General features: G+C 59.8%; 1 protein-coding gene across 1 annotated transcript in view; it reads right to left on the bottom strand.

Annotated features, from left to right (window-relative positions):
• LOC140402890 (poly(rC)-binding protein 3-like) overlaps positions 1-23,662 on the bottom strand; it is a 35,922-nt gene that overhangs the window by 175 nt on the left and 12,085 nt on the right. Inside the window, 6 exon segments of the mRNA XM_072490517.1 lie at positions 292-785; positions 3,712-3,787; positions 5,555-5,596; positions 5,747-5,824; positions 8,260-8,310; positions 8,312-8,389. Coding sequence (XP_072346618.1) covers positions 292-785; positions 3,712-3,787; positions 5,555-5,596; positions 5,747-5,824; positions 8,260-8,310; positions 8,312-8,389 — 819 coding nt within the window.

Raw genomic sequence — 23,662 nt, 5'->3', positions numbered from 1 at the left:
CCCTGTTGCTGACCGCTCTGTTTCGAGGCCCCCCCCGTTGCTAATCGCTCTGTTTTGAGGCCCCCCCTGTTGCTGACCGGTTTCCAGGCCCCCTGTTGCTGACCGCTCTGTTTCGAGGCCCCCCCCCGTTGCTGAGCGCTCTGTTTCGAGGCCTCCCCTGTTGCTGACCGCTCTGTTTCCAGCCCCCCCATTGCTGGACCGCTGTTTCGAGGCCCCCCCCGTTTCTGACTGCTCTGTTTCGAGGCCCCCCCGGTGCTGACCGCTGTTTCGAGGCCCACCCCTGTTGCTGACCGCTCTGTTTTGAGGCCCCCCCCGTTTCTGACTGCTCTGTTTCGAGGCCCCCCCGTTGCTGACTACTCTGTTTCGAGGCCCCCCCCATGTTGCTGACCGTTCTGTTTCGAGGCCTCCCCCTGTTGCTGACCGCTCTGTTTTCCAGGCCTCCCCATGTTGCTGACCGCTCTGTTTCCGAGGCCCCCCCATGTTGCTGAACGCTCTGTTTCGAGGCCTCCCCCTGTTGCTGACCGCTCTGTTTCGAGGCCCCCCCTGTTGCTGACCGTTCTGTTTCGAGGCCCCCCCTTGTTTGCTGACCGTTCTGTTTCGAGGCCTCCCCATGTTGCTGACCGTTCTGTTACGAGGCCCCCCCCTGTTGCTGACCGCTCTGTTTCGAGGCCTCCCCCGTTGCTGACCGCTCTGTTTCCAGGCTCCCCTCCCCCCGCTGCCGCTCGGTGAACTCACATCGTTGGGGATGGCGATTTCGTGCGAGCTCGTCTGCGAGGGATCCACACCTGGGGGAGAGAGACCACAGCGTCAGTCCGGCCGCTCGGGAGTGACCACAGCGTCAGTCCGGCCGCTCGGGAGTGACCACAGCGTCAGTCCGGCCGCGTCGGGAGTGACCACAGCGTCAGTCAGTCCGGCCCCCCCTCCCGGGAGTGACCGCAGCGTCAGTCCGGGCCGCTCGGGAGTGACCACAGCGTCAGTCAGTCCGGCCGCTCGGGAGTGACCGCAGCGTCAGTCAGTCCGGCCGCTCGGGAGTGACCACAGCGTCAGTCAGTCCGGCCGCTCGGGAGTGACCACAGCGTCAGTCAGTCCGGCCGCCCCCCCCCGGGGAGTGACCACAGCGTCAGTCAGTCCGGCCGCCCCCCCCCGGGAGGTGACCGCAGCGTCAGTCAGTCCGGCCGCCCCCCCCGGGAGTGACCACAGCGTCAGTCAGTCCGACCCCCCCCCCCCCCCGGGAGTGACCACAGCGTCAGTCAGTCCGGCCCCCCCCCCGGGGAGTGACCGCAGCGTCAGTCAGTCCGGCCCCCCCCCCCGGGAGTGACCACAGCGTCAGTCAGTCCGGCCCCCCCCCCCCGGGAGTGACCGCAGCGTCAGTCAGTCCGGCCCCCCCCCCCGGGAGTGACCGCAGCGTCAGTCCGGCCGCCCCCCCGGGAGTGACCACAGCGTCAGTCAGTCCGACCCCCCCCCCCCGGGGAGTGACCACAGCGTCAGTCAGTCCGGCCGCCCCCCCCCCGGGGAGTGACCACAGCGTCAGTCAGTCCGGCCCCCCCCCCCGGGAGTGACCACAGGTCAGTCAGTCCGGCCCCCCCCCCCGGGAGTGACCACAGCGGTCAGTCCGGCCCGCTCGGGAGTGACCACAGCGTCAGTCCGGGCCGCTTCGGGGAGTGACCACAGCGTCAGTCCGGCCGCTCGGGAGTGACCACAAGCGTCAGTCCGGGCCCCCCCCGGGAGTGACCACAGCGTCAGTCAGTCCGGCCCCCCCCCCCCCGGGAGTGACCACAGCGTCAGTCAGTCCGGCCCCCCCCCCCCCGGGAGTGACCACAGCGTCAGTCAGTCCGGCCCCCCCCCCCCCGGGAGTGACCACAGCGTCAGTCAGGTCCGGCCCCCCCCCCCGGGAGTGACCACAGCGTCAGTCAGTCCGGCCGCTCGGGAGTGACCACAGCGTCAGTCCGACCCCCCCCCCGGGAGTGACCACAGCGTCAGTCAGTCCGGCCCCCCCCCCCCCCCCCCGGGAGTGACCACAGCGTCAGTCAGGGTCCGGCCGCCCCCCCCGGGAGTGACCACAGCGTCAGTCAGTCCGGCCCCCCCCCCCGGGAGTGACCACAGCGTCAGTCAGTCCGACCCCCCCCCCCGGGAGTGACCACAACGTCAGTCAGTCCGACCCCCCCCCCCGGGGAGTGACCACAGCGTCAGTCAGTCCGGCCCCCCCCCCCCGGGAGTGACCACAGCGTCAGTCAGTCCGACCCCCCCCCCGGGAGTGACCACAGCGTCAGTCAGTCCGGCCGCTCGGGAGTGACCACAGCGTCAGGTCAGTCCGGCCCCCCCCCCGGGAGTGACCACAAGCGGTCAGTCAGTCCGGCCGCTCGGGAGTGACCACAGCGTCAGTCAGTCCGGCCGCTCGGGGAGTGACCACAGCGTCAGTCAGTCCGGCCGCCCCCCCCCCGGGAGTGACCACAGCGTCAGTCAGGTCCGGCCGCTCGGGAGTGACCACAGCGTCAGTCAGTCCGGCCGCTCGGGAGTGACCACAGCGTCAGTCAGTCCGGCCGCCCCCCCCGGGAGTGACCACAGCGTCAGTCAGTCCGGCCGCTCGGGGAGTGACCACAGCGTCAGTCAGTCCGGCCGCCCCCCCCCGGGAGTGACCAACAGCGTCAGTCAGTCCGGCCGCTCGGGAGTGACCACAGCGTCAGTCAGTCCGGCCGCTCGGGAGTGGACCACAGCGTCAGTCAGTCCGGGCCGCCCCCCCCCGGGAGTGACCACAGCGTCAGTCAGTCCGGCCCCCCCCACCCGGGGAGTGACCACAGCGTCAGTCAGGTCCGACCCCCACCCCCCGGGAGTGACCACAGCGTCAGTCAGTCCGGCCGCTCGGGAGTGACCACAGCGTCAGTCAGTCCCGGCCGCTCGGGAGTGACCACAGCGTCAGTCAGTCCGGCCGCCCCCCCCGGGAGTGACCACAGCGTCAGTCAGTCCGGCCGCCCCCCCCCCCTCACACACAGACAGACAGACATGTGCACTCCCCAAACCCCCATCTGGAGATAGCCCCCCCCCTCTCCACACAGATAGCCCCCCCCTCTCCCCACAGATAGCCCCCCCCCTCTCCACACAGATATCCCCCCCCTCTCCACACAGATAGCCCCCCCCTCTCCACAGATAGCCCCCCCCTCTCCACACAGATAGCGCCCCCTCTCCACACAGATAGCACCCCCCTCTCCACACAGATAGCCCCCCCTCTCCACACAGATAGCCCCGCCCTCTCCACACAGATAGCCTCCCTCCCCCCTCTCCACACAGATAGCCCCCCCTCTCCACACAGAGAGCCCCCCCCTCTCCACAGATAGCCCCCCCCTCTCCACACAGATAGCCCCCCCCTCTCCACACAGATAGCCCCCCTCTCCACACAGATAGCGCCCCCCCCCACAGATAGACCCCCCCCTCTCCACACAGATAGCGCCCCCCCCTCTCCACACAGATAGCGCCCCCCCCCCCCCCACAGATAGCCCCCCTCTCCACACAGATAGCCCCCCTCCCCTCTCCACACAGATAGCCCCCCCCTCTCCACACAGATAGCACCCCCCCTCTCCACACAGATAGCCCCCCCCTCTCCACACAGATAGCCCCCCTCCCCCTCTCCACACATATAGCCCCCCCCCTCTCCACACAGATGCGCCCCCCCCCCCCGCCCCCCCCCCGGCGCAGCCCCGAGCTGGATCGACCCACCTGAGTATCCGGGGCTGGTCTGGCCCGTCGGGGTGAAGGGCGTCTGTTGCATGGCCAGCTGGTGTAACTTGGTGAGCTGCGGGAACGCAAGGACAGGAACGGTCGGTCAAACGAGGCCCGAGGGCAGCGTCCGGAACGGCCGCCCGGGGACGCGAGACGGCAGCGGCCCCCCCCCCCCCCCCCCCTCTCTCTCTCTCTCTCTGCCCCCGTCACCTGCGACAGTGTGGTGCACCCACGGGGCGGCTGGGCGAGATCTCTCCAACAGAACCCTCCCACACGCACACACACATGTCACGCACACACACACATCACGTGCACACACACATAGAACATAGAAAATACAGCACAGAACAGGCCCTTCGGCCCACGATGTTGTCCTAGATTAATCATAGATTATCATTGAATTTACAGTACAGAAGGAGGCCATTCGGCCCCCTGAGTCTGCACCGGCTCCTGGAAAGAGCACCCTACCCCAAACTCAAACACCCTCCACCCAACACCAAGGGCAATCTGTCTGTCTGTTACCTGCTGTATTTGGGGCAGCAACGGTAGCGTTGTGGATAGCACAATCGCTTCACAGCTCCAGGGTCCCAGGTTCGATTACGGCTTGGGTCGCTGTCTGTGTGGAGTCTGCACATCCTCCCCGTGTGTGCGTGGGTTTCCTCCGGGTGCTCCGGTTTCCTCCCACAGTCCAAAGATGTGCAGGTTAGGTGGATTGGCCATGATCAATTGCCCTTAGTGTCCAAAATTGCCCTTAGTGTTGGGTGGTGTTACTGGGTTATGGGGATAGGGTGGAGGTGTCGACCTTGGATAGGGTGCTCTTTCCAAGAGCTGGTGCAGACTCGATGGGCCGAATGGCCTCCTTCTGCACTGTTAATTCTATGAATTTTGGACACTAAGGGCAATTTATCATTGGCCAATCCACCTAACCCGCACATCTTTGGACTGTGGGAGGAAACCGGAGCACCCGGAGGAAACCCACGCAGACACGGGGAGGACGTGCAGACTCCGCACAGACAGTGACCCAAGCCGGAATCGAACCCTGGGACCCTGGAGCTGTGAAGCAATTGTGCTATCCACAATGCTACCCGTGCTGCCCTTGAGAACAAATAAATCTACACTATATCATTTAACCGTAATCCATGTACCTATCCAATAGCTGCTTGAAGGTCCCTAATGTTTCCGACTCAACTACTTCCACAGGCAGTGCATTCCATGCCCCCACTACTCTCTGGGTAAAGAACCTACCTCTGATATCCCTCCTATATCTTCCACCATTCACCTTAAATTTATGTCCCCTTGTAATGGTTTGTTCCACCCGGGGAAAAAGTCTCTGACTGTCTACTCTATCTATTCCCCTGATCATCTTATAAACCTCTATCAAGTCGCCCCTCATCCTTCTCCGTTCTAATGAGAAAAGGCCTAGCGCCCTCAACCTTTCCTCGTAAGACCTACTCTCCATTCCAGGCAACATCCTGGGTAAATCTCCTTTGCACCTTTTCCAAAGCTTCCACACCCTTCCTGAAACGAGGCGACCGGAACTGTACACAGTACTCCAAGTGCGGCCTGACCAAGGTTTTGTACAGCTGCACCATCACCTCATCAGGTGCACACGCGCACACGTCACCCCGCTCTCACACACACACACAAACGTCACGCACATGGGTTCGAGCGGGACGGCGCTGCGACCCCCCCCCCCCCCCCCCCACCCCCCCCCCCCCCCACCCCCCCCCCACCTCCCGCCGCCGCGGCAAAAGGCATTCAGCGAGCAGAAACCTGCAAACCGGCGCCCTGCGCAACGAGCCCAAGTTGCTGAAAAACAAATAAAAGCGCGAGGACTCACATCGGGATGTGGGATGGCGAATTGCCCTTGAATCGTGTAGGCCTGAAAAAGACAAAGGGAACAGAACAGGGGCCGTGAGTAACGGGCGCTCGACCTCCCGCACTCTCCCCCCCGCCGCCCGCGAGCGATCGCCGGGACTTCACTGGACAATGAAAGCTGGAAAAGGCCAGATTCTACCGGTCTGGGACTCACCTGTCCACCTGCGAAGATGACCGGTGCAGAGACGGGCTTCGGGCGGTAGGGGACTGTGATGCCTTTTGGAGACGACTGCTTGAAGATGGAGAGAAGGAGATAGAGACGTCAGGCAACGCGATCGTCACCCGGACAACACCCACCCTCCCGCCAACCCGTACAGCGGACCCCCCCCCCCCCCGGGCAGGAACGAGCAGGCCCAAATTAGGGTTAGGGTTAGCCTAACCCTAACCCTAACCCTAACCCTAACCCTCCCGGGCAGGAACGAGCAGGGCCCCCCCCCCCCCCCACATATCCAAACGCAGGAACAGGAATAGACCGTTCAGCCCCTCGAGGGGACAGCTCCGTCGTTGACCGGGATCTCGGCGCACCAGCGATCAGCACTGCTGCTTCAGGCCGCCGGGGTCCCGGGTTCGAGTCCCGGCTCGGGTCGCCGTCCGCGCGGAGTCTGCGCGTCCCCCCCCCCCCCCCCCCCCCCGCGTGTGCGCGTGGGTTTCCTCCGGGTGCTCCGGTTTCCTCCCACAGTCCAAAGATGCGCGGGTTAGGGTGGATTGGACATTCTGAATTATCCCTCAGTGCACGGAGGCTTTAGTCCAGCCGTAATTAAGAAGTGGTAAAAGGCAGGATCATCATTGCTTTAACTTGGTGACCAAACAGGTGGATGAGGGTAAAGCAGTTGATGTGGTGTATATGGATTTCAGCAAAGCGTTTGAGAAGGTTCCCCACGGTAGGCTACTGCAGAAAATACGGAGGCTGGGGATTCAGGGTGATTTAGCAGTCTGGATCAGAAATTGGCCCGCTGGAAGAAGACAAAGGGTGGTGGTTGGTGGGAAGTGTTCAGACTGGAGTCCAGTTACTAGTGGTGTACCACAAGGATCTGCTTTGGGGCCACTGCTGTTTGTCATTTTTATAAATGACCTGGAGGAGGGCGTAGAAGGATGGGTGAGTAAATTTGCAGATGACACTAAAGTCGGTGGGAGTTGTGGACGGTGCCGAAGGATGTTACAAGTTACAGAGGGACAGAGATAAGCTGCAGCGCTGGGCTGAGAGGTGGCAAATGGAGTTTAATGCAGAAAAGTGTGAGGTGATTCATTTTGGAAGGAATAACAGGAAGACAGAGTACTGGGCTAATGGTAAGATTCTTGGCCGTGTGGATGAGCAGAGAGATCTCGGTGTCCATGTACATAGATCCCTGAAAGTCGCCACCCAGGTTGAGAGGGTTGTTAAGGAGGCGGACGGTGTGTTAGCTTTTATTGGTGGAGGGATTGAGTTTCGGAGCCATGAGGTCATGTTGCAGCTGTACAAAACTCTGGTGCGGCCGCATTTGGAGTATTGCGTGCGATTCCAGTCGCCGCATTATAGGAAGGACGTGGAAGCTTTGGAAAGGGTGCAGAGGAGATTCACCAGGATGTTGCCTGGTGTGGAGGGAAGGTCTGATGAGGAAAGGCTGAGGGACTTGAGGCTGTTTTCGTTAGAGAGAAGAAGGTTAAGAGGTGACTTAATTGAGGCAGACAAGATGATCAGAGGATTGGATAGGGTGGACAGTGAGAGCCTTTTCCCTCGGATGGTGATGTCCGGCACGAGGGGACGTAGCTTTAAATTGAGGGGAGATAGATGTAGGACAGATGTCAGAGGTAGGTTCTTTACTCAGAGAGTAGTAAGGGCGTGGAATGCCCTGCCTGCAACAGTAGTGGACTCGCCAACACTAAGGGCATTCGAATGGTCATTGGATAGACATATGGACGATAAGGGAATAGTGTAGATGGGCTTCAGAGGGGTTTCGCAGGTCGGCGCAACATCGAGGGGCCGAAGGGCCTGTACTGCGCTGTAATGTTCCATGTTCTATACTCGATGCCCCGTCCGAAGGAGGCAAGCATTCAGTCTGCTTGTGTTGCCTACACACCCAGGAGCAAAACAATGTTTATTCCATGAACTCAAGTTAACCTTTTTAAAACATACAGTGAACATCTTAGCGACCATCAATTCAAATACAACCCCCAAAGAATACAACACTAAGTAATCCTTTAAGCTTTCCTTTCAACACCCACGCGACTTAAAACACCTTTTACCAGAAGCACATCAGGTTATTAGTTTTAAATCATCAGGATCGATTTAGTGTTTAGATTACAGAGAGAGAGATTCAGACACCTTCTGGCTGTGACTGCGGCTATCCAGCTCCGAAAACGAACCTAAAACACACCCTCTGCAGCAAACAGCCTAAAACGAAAGTAAAAAGCGGACACACGGCCCAGCTCCACCCACTCCTCTGACATCGCCGCAGTAATAAGCACCCATTTCTTAAAGGTACACTCACATGACAACACGCACACACTCCAGCCACACACGCACATACACGCCCAGGCCCCACACGCCCTCGACACACGCACATACACGCCCAGGCCCCACACGCCCTCGACACACGCACATACAGGCCCAGGCCCCACACGCCCTCGACACACGCACATACAGGCCCAGGCCACACACGCCCGCCTCTTGCAGCGATCTCCAGCTACCTCAAGGATGACCACACAGATCTGCTTGGCACACTCGATGATGGAAGGCGGGGGTGCCGGCAATGGTGATGGCTCTCTCGGTCGAATTCGGCAACATGTCTCCAGCCACCTGAACTTGGGCACCGGTCGACTGTCAGAACGAGGGAGGGGGAGAGAGAGAGAAAAAAGGGAGAGGTGTTCAGACTCAATGGGGCACGGGCTGCCGGGTTGTAGGGGCTGGAGGTTACAGAGATAGGGAGGGGTGTAGGGGGACTGGAGGAGGTTACAGAGATAGGGAGAGTGTCGGGGGCTGGAGAAGGTTACAGAGATAGGGAGGGGTGTAGGGGCTGGAGGAGGTTACAGAGATAGGGAGGGGTGTAGGGGCTGGAGGAGGTTACAGAGATAGGGAGGGGTGTAGGGGGACTGGAGGAGGTTACAGAGATAGGAAGGGGTGTAGGGGGACTGGAGGAGGTTACAGAGATAGGAAGGGGTGTAGGTGGACTGGAGGAGGTTACAGAGATAGGGAGCGGTGTAGGGGGCTGGAGGAGGTTACAGAGATAGGGAGGGGTGTAGGGGGCTGGAGGAGGTTACAGAGATAGGGAGGGGTGTAGGGGGCTGGAGGAGGTTACAGAGATAGGGAGGGGTGTAGGGGACTGGAGGAGGTTACAGAGAGAGGGAGGGTGTAGAGGGGCTGGAGGAGGTTACAGAGATAGGGAGGGTGTAGGGACTGGAGGAGGTTACAGAGATAGGGAGGGGTGTAGGGGCTGGAGGAGGTTACAGAGATAGGGAGGGGTGGAGGGGGCTGGAGGAGGTTACAGAGATAGGGAGAGTGTAGGGGACTGGAGGAGGTTACAGAGATAGGGAGGGGTGTGGGGGCTGGAGGAGGTTACAGAGATAGGGAGGGGTGTAGGGGACTGGAGGAGGTTACAGAGATAGGAACGGGTGTGGGGGCTGGAGGTTACAGAGATAGGGAGGGGCGTAAGGGCTGGAGGAGGTTACAGAGATAGGGAGGGATGTAGGGGACTGGAGGAGGTCACAGAGATAGGGAGGGATGTAGGGGGCTGGAGGAGGTTACAGAGATAGGGAGGGGTGTAGGGGGCTGGAGGAGGTTACAGAGATAGGGAGGGTTGTAGGGGACTGGAGGAGGTTACAGAGATAGGGAGGGGTGTAGGGGGCTGGAGGAGGTTACAGAGATAGGGAGGGTTGTAGGGGACTGGAGGAGGTTACAGAGATAGGGAGGGTGTAGCGGCTGGAGGAGGTTACAGAGATAGGGAGGGGTGTAGGGGGCTGGAGGAGGTTACAGAGATAGGGAGGGGTGTAGGGGGACTGGAGGAGGTTACAGAGATAGGGAGGGGTGTAGGGGCTGGAGGAGGTTACAGAGATAGGGAGGGGTGTAGGGGGATGGAGGAGGTTACAGAGATAGGGAGGGGTGTGGGGGCTGGAGGAGGTTACAGAGATAGGGAGGGGTGTAGGGGACTGGAGGAGGTTACAGAGATAGGGAGGGGTGTAGGGGGCTGGAGGAGATTACAGAGATAGGGAGGGGTGTAGGGACTGGAGGAGGTTACAGAGATAGTGAGGGGTGTAGGGGGACTGGAGGAGGTTACAGAGATAGGGAGGGGTGTAGGGGACTGGAGGAGGTTACAGAGATAGGGAGGGGTGTAGGGAGCTGGAGGAGGTTACAGTGATAGGGAGGGGTGTAGGGGGCTGGAGGAGGTTACAGAGATAGGGAGGGGTGTAGGGACTGGAGGAGGTTACAGAGATAGTGAGGGGTGTAGGGGGACTGGAGGAGGTTACAGAGATAGGGAGGGGTGTAGGGGGGCTGGAGGAGGTTACAGAGATAGTGAGGGGTGTAGGGGGACAGGAGGAGGTTACAGAGATAGGGAGGGGTGTAGGGGGCTGGAGGAGGTTACAGAGATAGGGAGGGGTGCAGGGGACTGGAGGAGGTTACAGAGATAGGGAGGGGTGTAGGGGCTGGAGGAGGTTACAGAGATAGGGAGGGGTGTAGGGGGCTGGAGGAGGTTACAGAGATAGGGAGGGGTGTAGGGGGCTGGAGGAGGTTACAGAGATAGAGAGGGGTGTAGGGGACTGGAGGAGGTTACAGAGATAGGGAGGGGTGTGGGGGCTGGAGGAGGTTACAGAGATAGGGAGGGGTGTAGGGGGCTGGAGGAGGTTACAGAGATAGGGAGGAGTGTGGGGGCTGGACGTTACAGATAGGGAGGGGTGTAGGGGGCTGGAGGAGATTAGAGAGATAGGGAGGGGTGTAGGGGGCTGGAGGAGGTTACAGAGATAGGGAGGGGTTTAGGGGGGCTGGAGGAGGTTACAGAGATTGGGAGGGGTGTAGGGGGCTGGAGGAGGTTACAGAGATAGGGAGGGTTGTAGGGGCTGGAGGAGGTTACAGAGATAGGGAGGGGTGTAGGGGACTGGAGGAGGTTACAGAGATAGGGAGGGGTGTAGGGACTGGAGGAGGTTACAGAGATAGGGAGGGTTGTAGGGGGCTGGAGGAGGTTACAGAGATAGGGAGGGGTGTAGGGGGCTGGTGGAGGTTACAGAGATAGGGAGGGGTGTAGGGGGCTGGAGGAGGTTACAGAGATAGGGAGGGGTGTAGGGGGCTGGAGGAGGTTAGAGATAGGGAGGGGTGTAGGGGGCTGGAGGAGGTTACAGAGATAGGGAGGGGTGTAGAGGGCTGGAGGAGGTTACAGAGATAGGGAGGGGTGTCGGGGGCTGGAGGAGGTTACAGAGATAGGGAGGGTTGTAGGGGGCTGGAGGAGGTTACAGAGATAGGGAGGGGTGTAGGGGGCTGGAGGAGGTTACAGAGATAGGGAGGGTTGTAGGGGGCTGGAGGAGGTTACAGAGATAGGGAGGGGTGTAGGGGCTGGAGGAGGTTACAGAGATAGGGAGGGGTGTAGGGGTCTGGAGGAGGTTACAGAGATAGGGAGGGTTGTAGGGGGCTGGAGGAGGTTACAGAGATAGGGAGGGGTGTAGGGGGATGGAGGAGGTTACCGAGATAGGGAGGGGTGTAGGGGCTGGAGGAGGTTACAGAGATAGGGAGGGGTGTAGGGGGCTGGAGGAGGTTACAGAGATAGGGAGGGGTGTAGGGGGCTGGAGGAGGTTACAGAGATAGGGAGGGTTGTAGGGGGCTGGAGGAGGTTACAGAGATAGGGAGGGGTGTAGGGGACTGGAGGAGGTTACAGAGATAGGGAGGGGTGTAGGGGGCTGGAGGAGGTTACAGAGATAGGGAGGGGTGTAGGGGACTGGAGGAGGTTACAGAGATAGGGAGGGTTGTAGGGGGCTGGAGGAGGTTACAGAGATAGGGAGGGGTGTAGGGGGCTGGAGGAGGTTACAGAGACAGGGAGGGGTGTCGGGGCTGGAGGAGGTTACAGAGATAGGGAAGGTTGTAGGGGGCTGGAGGAGGTTACAGAGATAGGGAGGGGTGTAGGGGGCTGGAGGAGATTACAGAGATAGGGAGGGGTGTAGGGACTGGAGGAGGTTACAGAGATAGTGAGGGGTGTAGGGGGACTGGAGGAGGTTACAGAGATAGGGAGGGGTGTAGGGGACTGGAGGAGGTTACAGAGATAGGGAGGGGTGTAGGGAGCTGGAGGAGGTTACAGTGATAGGGAGGGGTGTAGGGGGCTGGAGGAGGTTACAGAGATAGGGAGGGGTGTAGGGACTGGAGGAGGTTACAGAGATAGTGAGGGGTGTAGGGGGACTGGAGGAGGTTACAGAGATAGGGAGGGGTGTAGGGGGGCTGGAGGAGGTTACAGAGATAGTGAGGGGTGTAGGGGGACAGGAGGAGGTTACAGAGATAGGGAGGGGTGTAGGGGGCTGGAGGAGGTTACAGAGATAGGGAGGGGTGCAGGGGACTGGAGGAGGTTACAGAGATAGGGAGGGGTGTAGGGGCTGGAGGAGGTTACAGAGATAGGGAGGGGTGTAGGGGGCTGGAGGAGGTTACAGAGATAGGGAGGGGTGTAGGGGGCTGGAGGAGGTTACAGAGATAGAGAGGGGTGTAGGGGACTGGAGGAGGTTACAGAGATAGGGAGGGGTGTGGGGGCTGGAGGAGGTTACAGAGATAGGGAGGGGTGTAGGGGGCTGGAGGAGGTTACAGAGATAGGGAGGAGTGTGGGGGCTGGACGTTACAGATAGGGAGGGGTGTAGGGGGCTGGAGGAGATTAGAGAGATAGGGAGGGGTGTAGGGGGCTGGAGGAGGTTACAGAGATAGGGAGGGGTTTAGGGGGGCTGGAGGAGGTTACAGAGATAGGGAGGGGTGTAGGGGGCTGGAGGAGGTTACAGAGATAGGGAGGGTTGTAGGGGCTGGAGGAGGTTACAGAGATAGGGAGGGGTGTAGGGGACTGGAGGAGGTTACAGAGATAGGGAGGGGTGTAGGGACTGGAGGAGGTTACAGAGATAGGGAGGGTTGTAGGGGGCTGGAGGAGGTTACAGAGATAGGGAGGGGTGTAGGGGGCTGGAGGAGGTTACAGAGATAGGGAGGGGGTGTAGGGGGCTGTCGGAGGTTACAGAGACAGGGAGGGGTGTAGGGGACTGGAGGAGGTTAGAGATAGGGAGGGGTGTAGGGGGCTGGAGGAGGTTACAGAGATAGGGAGGGGTGTAGAGGGCTGGAGGAGGTTACAGAGATAGGGAGGGGTGTCGGGGGCTGGAGGAGGTTACAGAGATAGGGAGGGTTGTAGGGGGCTGGAGGAGGTTACAGAGATAGGGAGGGGTGTAGGGGGCTGGAGGAGGTTACAGAGATAGGGAGGGTTGTAGGGGGCTGGAGGAGGTTACAGAGATAGGGAGGGGTGTAGGGGCTGGAGGAGGTTACAGAGATAGGGAGGGGTGTAGGGGTCTGGAGGAGGTTACAGAGATAGGGAGGGTTGTAGGGGGCTGGAGGAGGTTACAGAGATAGGGAGGGGTGTAGGGGGATGGAGGAGGTTACCGAGATAGGGAGGGGTGTAGGGGCTGGAGGAGGTTACAGAGATAGGGAGGGGTGTAGGGGGCTGGAGGAGGTTACAGAGATAGGGAGGGGTGTAGGGGGCTGGAGGAGGTTACAGAGATAGGGAGGGTTGTAGGGGGCTGGAGGAGGTTACAGAGATAGGGAGGGGTGTAGGGGACTGGAGGAGGTTACAGAGATAGGGAGGGGTGTAGGGGGCTGGAGGAGGTTACAGAGATAGGGAGGGGTGTAGGGGACTGGAGGAGGTTACAGAGATAGGGAGGGTTGTAGGGGGCTGGAGGAGGTTACAGAGATAGGGAGGGGTGTAGGGGGCTGGAGGAGGTTACAGAGACAGGGAGGGGTGTAGGGGCTGGAGGAGGTTACAGAGATAGGGAAGGTTGTAGGGGGCTGGAGGAGGTTACAGAGACAGGGAGGGGTGTAGGGGGCTGGAGGAGGTTACAGAGATAGGGAGGGTTGTAGGGGCTGGAGGAGGTTACAGAGATACGGAGAGTGTAGGGGGCTGGAGGAGGTTACAGAGATAGGGAGGGGTGTAGGGGGCTGGAGGAGGTTACAGAGATAGGGAGAGTGTCGGGGGCTGGAGGAGGTTACAGAGATAGGGAGGGGTGTAGGGGCTGGAGGAGGTTACAGAGATAGGGAGGGTTGTAGGGGCTGGAGGAGGTTACAGAGATACGGAGAGTGTAGGGGGCTGGAGGAGGTTACAGAGATAGGGAGGGGTGTAGGGGGCTGGAGGAGGTTACAGAGATAGGGAGAGTGTCGGGGGCTGGAGGAGGTTACAGAGATAGGGAGGGGTGTAGGGGCTGGAGGAGGTTACAGAGATAGGGAGGGGTGTAGGGGGCTGGAGGAGGTTACAGAGACAGGGAGGGGTGTAGGGGCTGGAGGAGGTTACAGAGATAGGGAAGGTTGTAGGGGGCTGGAGGAGGTTACAGAGACAGGGAGGGGTGTAGGGGGCTGGAGGAGGTTACAGAGATAGGGAGGGTTGTAGGGGCTGGAGGAGGTTACAGAGATACGGAGAGTGTAGGGGGCTGGAGGAGGTTACAGAGATAGGGAGGGGTGTAGGGGGCTGGAGGAGGTTACAGAGATAGGGAGAGTGTCGGGGGCTGGAGGAGGTTACAGAGATAGGGAGGGGTGTAGGGGCTGGAGGAGGTTACAGAGATAGGGAGGGGTGTAGGGGGCTGGAGGAGGTTCAGAGATAGGGAGGGTGTAGGGGGGCTGGAGGAGGTTACAGAGATAGGGAGGGGTGTTGGGGCTGGAAGAGGTTACAGAGATAGGGAGGGTGTACGGGGCTGGAGGAGGTTACAGAGAGAGGGAGGGTGTGGGGGGCTGGAGGAGGTTACAGAGATAGGGAGGGGTGTAGGGGCTGGAGGAGGTTACAGAGATAGGGAGGGGTGTAGAGGGCTGGAGGAGGTTATAGAGTTAGGGAGGGTTGTAGGGGGCTGGAGGAGGTTACAGAGATATGGAGGGGTGTAGGGGGCTGGAGTAGGTTACAGAGATAGGGAGGGGTGAAGGGGGCTGGAGGAGGTTACAGAGATAGGGAGGGTGTAGGGGGCTGGAGGAGGTTACAGAGATGGGGAGAGTGTAGGGGACTGGAGGAGGTTACAGAGATAGGGAGGGGTGTAGGGGCTGGAGGAGGTTACAGAGATAGGGAGGGGTGTAGGGGGCTGGAGGAGGTTACAGAGATAGGGAGGGGTGTAGGGGGCTGGAGGAGGTTACAGAGATAGGGAGGGGTGTAGGGGGACTGGAGGAGGTTACAGAGATAGGGAGGGGTGTAGGGGCTGGAGGAGGTTACAGAGATAGGGAGGGGTGTAGGGGGATGGAGGAGGTTACAGAGATAGGGAGGGGTGTGGGGGCTGGAGGAGCTTACAGAGATAGGGAGGGGTGTAGGGGACTGGAGGAGGTTACAGAGATAGGGAGGGGTGTAGGGGGCTGGAGGAGATTACAGAGATAGGGAGGGGTGTAGGGAGCTGGAGGAGGTTACAGTGATAGGGAGGGGTGTAGGGGGCTGGAGGAGGTTACAGAGATAGGGAGGGGTGTAGGGACTGGAGGAGGTTACAGAGATAGTGAGGGGTGTAGGGGGACTGGAGGAGGTTACAGAGATAGGGAGGGGTATAGGGGGGCTGGAGGAGGTTACAGAGATAGTGAGGGGTGTAGGGGGACAGGAGGAGGTTACAGAGATAGGGAGGGGTGTAGGGGGCTGGAGGAGGTTACAGAGATAGGGAGGGGTGCAGGGGACTGGAGGAGGTTACAGAGATAGGGAGGGGTGTAGGGGCAGGAGGAGGTTACAGAGATAGGGAGGGGTGTAGGGGGCTGGAGGAGGTTACAGAGATAGGGAGGGGTGTAGGGGGCTGGAGGAGGTTACAGAGATAGAGAGGGGTGTAGGGGACTGGAGGAGGTTACAGAGATAGGGAGGGGTGTGGGGGCTGGAGGAGGTTACAGAGATAGGGAGGGGTGTAGGGGGCTGGAGGAGGTTACAGAGATAGGGAGGAGTGTGGGGGCTGGACGTTACAGATAGGGAGGGGTGTAGGGGGCTGGAGGAGATTAGAGAGATAGGGAGGGTGTAGGGGGCTGGAGGAGGTTACAGAGATAGGGAGGGTTGTAGGGGCTGGAGGAGGTTACAGAGATAGGGAGGGGTGTAGGGGACTGGAGGAGGTTACAGAGATAGGGAGGGATGTAGGGACTGGAGGAGGTTACAGAGATAGGGAGGGTTGTAGGGGGCTGGAGGAGGTTACAGAGATAGGGAGGGGTGTAGGGGGCTGGAGGAGGTTACAGAGATAGGGAGGGGGTGTAGGGGGCTGTCGGAGGTTACAGAGACAGGGAGGGGTGTAGGGGACTGGAGGAGGTTAGAGATAGGGAGGGGTGTAGGGGGCTGGAGGAGGTTACAGAGATAGGGAGGGGTGTAGAGGGCTGCAGGAGGTTACAGAGATAGGGAGGGGTGTCGGGGGCTGGAGGAGGTTACAGAGATAGGGAGGGTTGTAGGGGGCTGGAGGAGGTTACAGAGATAGGGAGGGGTGTAGGGGGCTGGAGGAGGTTACCGAGATAGGGAGGGGTGTAGGGGCTGGAGGAGGTTACAGAGATAGGGAGGGGTGTAGGGGGCTGGAGGAGGTTACAGAGATAGGGAGGCGTGTAGGGGGCTGGAGGAGGTTACAGAGATAGGGAGGGTTGTAGGGGGCTGGAGGAGGTTACAGAGATAGGGAGGGGTGTAGGGGACTGGAGGAGGTTACAGAGATAGGGAGGGTTGTAGGGGGCTGGAGGAGGTTACAGAGACAGGGAGGGGTGTAGGGGGCTGGAGGAGGTTACAGAGATAGGGAGGGTTGTAGGGGCTGGAGGAGATTACAGAGATAGGGAAGGTTGTAGGGGGCTGGAGGAGGTTACAGAGATACAGAGAGTGTAGGGGGCTGGAGGAGGTTACAGAGATAGGGAGGGGTGTAGGGGGCTGGAGGAGGTTACAGAGATAGGGAGAGTGTCGGGGGCTGGAGGAGGTTACAGAGATAGGGAGGGGTGTAGGGGCTGGAGGAGGTTACAGAGATAGGAAGGGTTGTAGGGGCTGGAGGAGGTTACAGAGATAGGGAGGGGTGTAGGGGGCTGGAGGAGGTTCAGAGATAGGGAGGGTGTAGGGGGGCTGGAGGAGGTTACAGAGATAGGGAGGGGTGTTGGGGCTGGAAGAGGTTACAGAGATAGGGAGGGTGTACGGGGCTGGAGGAGGTTACAGAGAGAGGGAGGGTGTGGGGGGCTGGAGGAGGTTACAGAGATAGGGAGGGTGTAGGGGCTGGAGGAGGTTACAGAGATAGGGAGGGGTGTAGAGGGCTGGAGGAGGTTATAGAGTTAGGGAGGGTTGTAGGGGGCTGGAGGAGGTTACAGAGATATGGAGGGGTGTAGGGGGCTGGAGTAGGTTACAGAGATAGGGAGGGGTGAAGGGGCTGGAGGAGGTTACAGAGATAGGGAGGGTGTAGGGGGCTGGAGGAGGTTACAGAGATGGGGAGAGAGGAGGTTACAGAGATAGGGAGGGGTGTAGGGGGCTGGAGGAGGTTACAGAGATAGGGAGGGGTGTACGGGGCTGGAGGAGGTTACAGAGATAGGGAGGGTTGTAGGGGGCTGGAGGAGGTTACAGAGATAGGGAGGGGTGTAGGGGACTGGAGGAGGTTACAGAGATAGGGAGGGGTGTAGGGGGGCTGGAGGAGGTTACAGAGATAGGGAGGGGTGTAGGGGGCTGGAGGAGGTTACAGAGATAGGGAGGGTGTAGGGGGCTGGAGGAGGTTACAGAGATAGGGAGGGGTGTGGGGGCTGGAGGAGGTTACAGAGATAGGGAGGGGTGTAGGGAGCTGGAGGAGGTTACAGAGATAGGGAGGGGTGTAGGGGGCTGGAGGAGGTTACAGAGATAGGGAGGGGTGTAGGGGGCTGGAGGAGGTTACAGAGATAGGGAGGCGTGTAGGGGGCTGGAGGAGGTTACAGAGATAGGGAGGGTTGTAGGGGGCTGGAGGAGGTTACAGAGATAGGGAGGGGTGTAGGGGACTGGAGGAGGTTACAGAGATAGGGAGGGTTGTAGGGGGCTGGAGGAGGTTACAGAGACAGGGAGGGGTGTAGGGGGCTGGAGGAGGTTACAGAGATAGGGAGGGGTGTAGGGGGCTGGAGGAGGTTACAGAGATAGGGAGGGGTGTAGGGGGGCTGGAGGAGGTTACAGAGATAGGGAGGGTTGTAGGGGCTGGAGGAGATTACAGAGATAGGGAAGGTTGTAGGGGGCTGGAGGAGGTTACAGAGATACGGAGAGTGTAGGGGGCTGGAGGAGGTTACAGAGATAGGGAGGGGTGTAGGGGGCTGGAGGAGGTTACAGAGATAGGGAGAGTGTCGGGGGCTGGAGGAGGTTACAGAGATAGGGAGGGGTGTAGGGGCTGGAGGAGGTTACAGAGATAGGAAGGGTTGTAGGGGCTGGAGGAGGTTACAGAGATAGGGAGGGGTGTAGGGGGCTGGAGGAGGTTCAGAGATAGGGAGGGTGTAGGGGGGCTGGAGGAGGTTACAGAGATAGGGAGGGGTGTTGGGGCTGGAAGAGGTTACAGAGATAGGGAGGGTGTACGGGGCTGGAGGAGGTTACAGAGAGAGGGAGGGTGTGGGGGGCTGGAGGAGGTTACAGAGATAGGGAGGGGTGTAGGGGCTGGAGGAGGTTACAGAGATAGGGAGGGGTGTAGAGGGCTGGAGGAGGTTATAGAGTTAGGGAGGGTTGTAGGGGGCTGGAGGAGGTTACAGAGATATGGAGGGGTGTAGGGGGCTGGAGTAGGTTACAGAGATAGGGAGGGGTGAAGGGGCTGGAGGAGGTTACAGAGATAGGGAGGGTGTAGGGGGCTGGAGGAGGTTACAGAGATGGGGAGAGAGGAGGTTACAGAGATAGGGAGGGGTGTAGGGGGCTGGAGGAGGTTACAGAGATAGGGAGGGGTGTACGGGACTGGAGGAGGTTACAGAGATAGGGAGGGTTGTAGGGGGCTGGAGGAGGTTACAGAGATAGGGAGGGGTGTAGGGGACTGGAGGAGGTTACAGAGATAGGGAGGGGTGTAGGGGGGCTGGAGGAGGTTACAGAGATAGGGAGGGGTGTAGGGGGCTGGAGGAGGTTACAGAGATAGGGAGGGTGTAGGGGGCTGGAGGAGGTTACAGAGATAGGGAGGGGTGTGGGGGCTGGAGGAGGTTACAGAGATAGGGAGGGGTGTAGGGAGCTGGAGGAGGTTACAGAGATAGGGAGGGGTGTAGGGGGCTGGAGGAGATTACAGAGATAGGGAGGGGTGTAGGGAGCTGGAGGAGGTTACAAAGATAGGGAGGGGTGTAGGGGACTGGAGGAGGTTACAGAGATAGGGAGGGGTGTAGGGGGACTGGAGGAGGTTACAGAGATAGGGAGGGGTGTAGGGGGCTGGAGGAGGTTACAGAGATAGGGAGGGGTGTAGGGGGCTGGAGGAGGTTACAGAGATAGGGAGGGGTGTAGGGACTGGAGGAGGTTACAGAGATAGTGAGGGGTGTAGGGGGACTGGAGGAGGTTACAGAGATAGGGAGGGGTGTAGGGAGGCTGGAGGAGGTTACAGAGATAGTGAGGGGTGTAGGGGGACAGGAGGAGGTTACAGAGATAGGGAGGGGTGTAGGGGGCTGGAGGAGGTTACAGAGATAGTGAGGGGTGTAGGGGGACTGGAGGAGGTTACAGAGATAGGGAGGGGTGTAGGGGGGCTGGAGGAGGTTACAGAGATAGTGAGGGGTGTAGGGGGACAGGAGGAGGTTACAGAGATAGGGAGGGGTGTAGGGGGCTGGAGGAGGTTACAGAGATAGGGAGGGGTGCAGGGGACTGGAGGAGGTTACAGAGATAGGGAGGGGTGTAGGGGCTGGAGGAGGTTACAGAGATAGGAAGGGTTGTAGGGGCTGGAGGAGGTTACAGAGATAGGGAGGGGTGTAGGGGGCTGGAGGAGGTTCAGAGATAGGGAGGGTGTAGGGGGGCTGGAGGAGGTTACAGAGATAGGGAGGGGTGTTGGGGCTGGAAGAGGTTACAGAGATAGGGAGGGTGTACGGGGCTGGAGGAGGTTACAGAGAGAGGGAGGGTGTGGGGGGCTGGAGGAGGTTACAGAGATAGGGAGGGGTGTAGGGGCTGGAGGAGGTTACAGAGATAGGGAGGGGTGTAGAGGGCTGGAGGAGGTTATAGACTTAGGGAGGGTTGTAGGGGGCTGGAGGAGGTTACAGAGATATGGAGGGGTGTAGGGGGCTGGAGTAGGTTACAGAGATAGGGAGGGGTGAAGGGGCTGGAGGAGGTTACAGAGATAGGGAGGGTGTAGGGGGCTGGAGGAGGTTACAGAGATGGGGAGAGAGGAGGTTACAGAGATAGGGAGGGGTGTAGGGGGCTGGAGGAGGTTACAGAGATAGGGAGGGGTGTACGGGGCTGGAGGAGGTTACAGAGATAGGGAGGGTTGTAGGGGGCTGGAGGAGGTTACAGAGATAGGGAGGGGTGTAGGGGACTGGAGGAGGTTACAGAGATAGGGAGGGGTGTAGGGGGGCTGGAGGAGGTTACAGAGATAGGGAGGGGTGTAGGGGGCTGGAGGAGGTTACAGAGATAGGGAGGGTGTAGGGGGCTGGAGGAGGTTACAGAGATAGGGAGGGGTGTGGGGGCTGGAGGAGGTTACAGAGATAGGGAGGGGTGTAGGGAGCTGGAGGAGGTTACAGAGATAGGGAGGGGTGTAGGGGGCTGGAGGAGATTACAGAGATAGGGAGGGGTGTAGGGAGCTGGAGGAGGTTACAAAGATAGGGAGGGGTGTAGGGGACTGGAGGAGGTTACAGAGATAGGGAGGGGTGTAGGGGGACTGGAGGAGGTTACAGAGATAGGGAGGGGTGTAGGGGGCTGGAGGAGGTTACAGAGATAGGGAGGGTTGTAGGGGGCTGGAGGAGGTTACAGAGATAGGGAGGGGTGTAGGGGGCTGGAGGAGGTTACAGAGATAGGGAGGGGTGTAGGGGGCTGGAGGAGGTTACAGAGATAGGGAGGGGTGTAGGGACTGGAGGAGGTTACAGAGATAGGGAGGGTTGTAGGGGGCTGGAGGAGGTTACAGAGACAGGGAGGGGTGTAGGGGGCTGGAGGAGGTTACAGAGATAGGGAGGGGTGTAGGGGGCTGGAGGAGGTTACAGAGATAGGGAGGGGTGTAGGGGGGCTGGAGGAGGTTACAGAGATAGGGAGGGTTGTAGGGGCTGGAGGAGATTACAGAGATAGGGAAGGTTGTAGGGGGCTGGAGGAGGTTACAGAGATACGGAGAGTGTAGGGGGCTGGAGGAGGTTACAGAGATAGGGAGGGGTGTAGGGGGCTGGAGGAGGTTACAGAGATAGGGAGAGTGTCGGGGGCTGGAGGAGGTTACAGAGATAGGGAGGGGTGTAGGGGCTGGAGGAGGTTACAGAGATAGGAAGGGTTGTAGGGGCTGGAGGAGGTTACAGAGATAGGGAGGGGTGTAGGGGGCTGGAGGAGGTTCAGAGATAGGGAGGGTGTAGGGGGGCTGGAGGAGGTTACAGAGATAGGGAGGGGTGTTGGGGCTGGAAGAGGTTACAGAGATAGGGAGGGTGTACGGGGCTGGAGGAGGTTACAGAGAGAGGGAGGGTGTGGGGGGCTGGAGGAGGTTACAGAGATAGGGAGGGGTGTAGGGGCTGGAGGAGGTTACAGAGATAGGGAGGGGTGTAGAGGGCTGGAGGAGGTTATAGAGTTAGGGAGGGTTGTAGGGGGCTGGAGGAGGTTACAGAGATATGGAGGGGTGTAGGGGGCTGGAGTAGGTTACAGAGATAGGGAGGGGTGAAGGGGCTGGAGGAGGTTACAGAGATAGGGAGGGTGTAGGGGGCTGGAGGAGGTTACAGAGATGGGGAGAGAGGAGGTTACAGAGATAGGGAGGGGTGTAGGGGGCTGGAGGAGGTTACAGAGATAGGGAGGGGTGTACGGGGCTGGAGGAGGTTACAGAGATAGGGAGGGTTGTAGGGGGCTGGAGGAGGTTACAGAGATAGGGAGGGGTGTAGGGGACTGGAGGAGGTTACAGAGATAGGGAGGGGTGTAGGGGGGCTGGAGGAGGTTACAGAGATAGGGAGGGGTGTAGGGGGCTGGAGGAGGTTACAGAGATAGGGAGGGTGTAGGGGGCTGGAGGAGGTTACAGAGATAGGGAGGGGTGTGGGGGCTGGAGGAGGTTACAGAGATAGGGAGGGGTGTAGGGAGCTGGAGGAGGTTACAAAGATAGGGAGGGGTGTAGGGGACTGGAGGAGGTTACAGAGATAGGGAGGGGTGTAGGGGGACTGGAGGAGGTTACAGAGATAGGGAGGGGTGTAGGGGGCTGGAGGAGGTTACAGAGATAGGGAGGGGTGTAGGGGGCTGGAGGAGGTTACAGAGATAGGGAGGGGTGTAGGGACTGGAGGAGGTTACAGAGATAGTGAGGGGTGTAGGGGGACTGGAGGAGGTTACAGAGATAGGGAGGGGTGTAGGGGGGCTGGAGGAGGTTACAGAGATAGTGAGGGGTGTAGGGGGACAGGAGGAGGTTACAGAGATAGGGAGGGGTGTAGGGGGCTGGAGGAGGTTACAGAGATAGTGAGGGGTGTAGGGGGACTGGAGGAGGTTACAGAGATAGGGAGGGGTGTAGGGGGGCTGGAGGAGGTTACAGAGATAGTGAGGGGTGTAGGGGGACAGGAGGAGGTTACAGAGATAGGGAGGGGTGTAGGGGGCTGGAGGAGGTTACAGAGATAGGGAGGGGTGCAGGGGACTGGAGGAGGTTACAGAGATAGGGAGGGGTGTAGGGGCTGGAGGAGGTTACAGAGATAGGAAGGGTTGTAGGGGCTGGAGGAGGTTACAGAGATAGGGAGGGGTGTAGGGGGCTGGAGGAGGTTCAGAGATAGGGAGGGTGTAGGGGGGCTGGAGGAGGTTACAGAGATAGGGAGGGGTGTTGGGGCTGGAAGAGGTTACAGAGATAGGGAGGGTGTACGGGGCTGGAGGAGGTTACAGAGAGAGGGAGGGTGTGGGGGGCTGGAGGAGGTTACAGAGATAGGGAGGGGTGTAGGGGCTGGAGGAGGTTACAGAGATAGGGAGGGGTGTAGAGGGCTGGAGGAGGTTATAGAGTTAGGGAGGGTTGTAGGGGGCTGGAGGAGGTTACAGAGATATGGAGGGGTGTAGGGGGCTGGAGTAGGTTACAGAGATAGGGAGGGGTGAAGGGGCTGGAGGAGGTTACAGAGATAGGGAGGGTGTAGGGGGCTGGAGGAGGTTACAGAGATGGGGAGAGAGGAGGTTACAGAGATAGGGAGGGGTGTAGGGGGCTGGAGGAGGTTACAGAGATAGGGAGGGGTGTACGGGGCTGGAGGAGGTTACAGAGATAGGGAGGGTTGTAGGGGGCTGGAGGAGGTTACAGAGATAGGGAGGGGTGTAGGGGACTGGAGGAGGTTACAGAGATAGGGAGGGGTGTAGGGGGGCTGGAGGAGGTTACAGAGATAGGGAGGGGTGTAGGGGGCTGGAGGAGGTTACAGAGATAGGGAGGGTGTAGGGGGCTGGAGGAGGTTACAGAGATAGGGAGGGGTGTGGGGGCTGGAGGAGGTTACAGAGATAGGGAGGGGTGTAGGGAGCTGGAGGAGGTTACAGAGATAGGGAGGGGTGTAGGGGGCTGGAGGAGATTACAGAGATAGGGAGGGGTGTAGGGAGCTGGAGGAGGTTACAAAGATAGGGAGGGGTGTAGGGGACTGGAGGAGGTTACAGAGATAGGGAGGGGTGTAGGGGGACTGGAGGAGGTTACAGAGATAGGGAGGGGTGTAGGGGGCTGGAGGAGGTTACAGAGATAGGGAGGGTTGTAGGGGGCTGGAGGAGGTTACAGAGATAGGGAGGGGTGTAGGGGGCTGGAGGAGGTTACAGAGATAGGGAGGGGTGTAGGGGGCTGGAGGAGGTTACAGAGATAGGGAGGGGTGTAGGGACTGGAGGAGGTTACAGAGATAGTGAGGGGTGTAGGGGGACTGGAGGAGGTTACAGAGATA

The sequence above is a fragment of the Scyliorhinus torazame genome, chromosome 26, assembly GCF_047496885.1.
Source record: "Scyliorhinus torazame isolate Kashiwa2021f chromosome 26, sScyTor2.1, whole genome shotgun sequence".
NCBI classification, from domain to species: Eukaryota; Metazoa; Chordata; class Chondrichthyes; order Carcharhiniformes; family Scyliorhinidae; genus Scyliorhinus; species Scyliorhinus torazame.
Note: the sequence above shows the minus strand (reverse complement) of the source record. Positions and strands in the feature narration are given on the sequence as shown.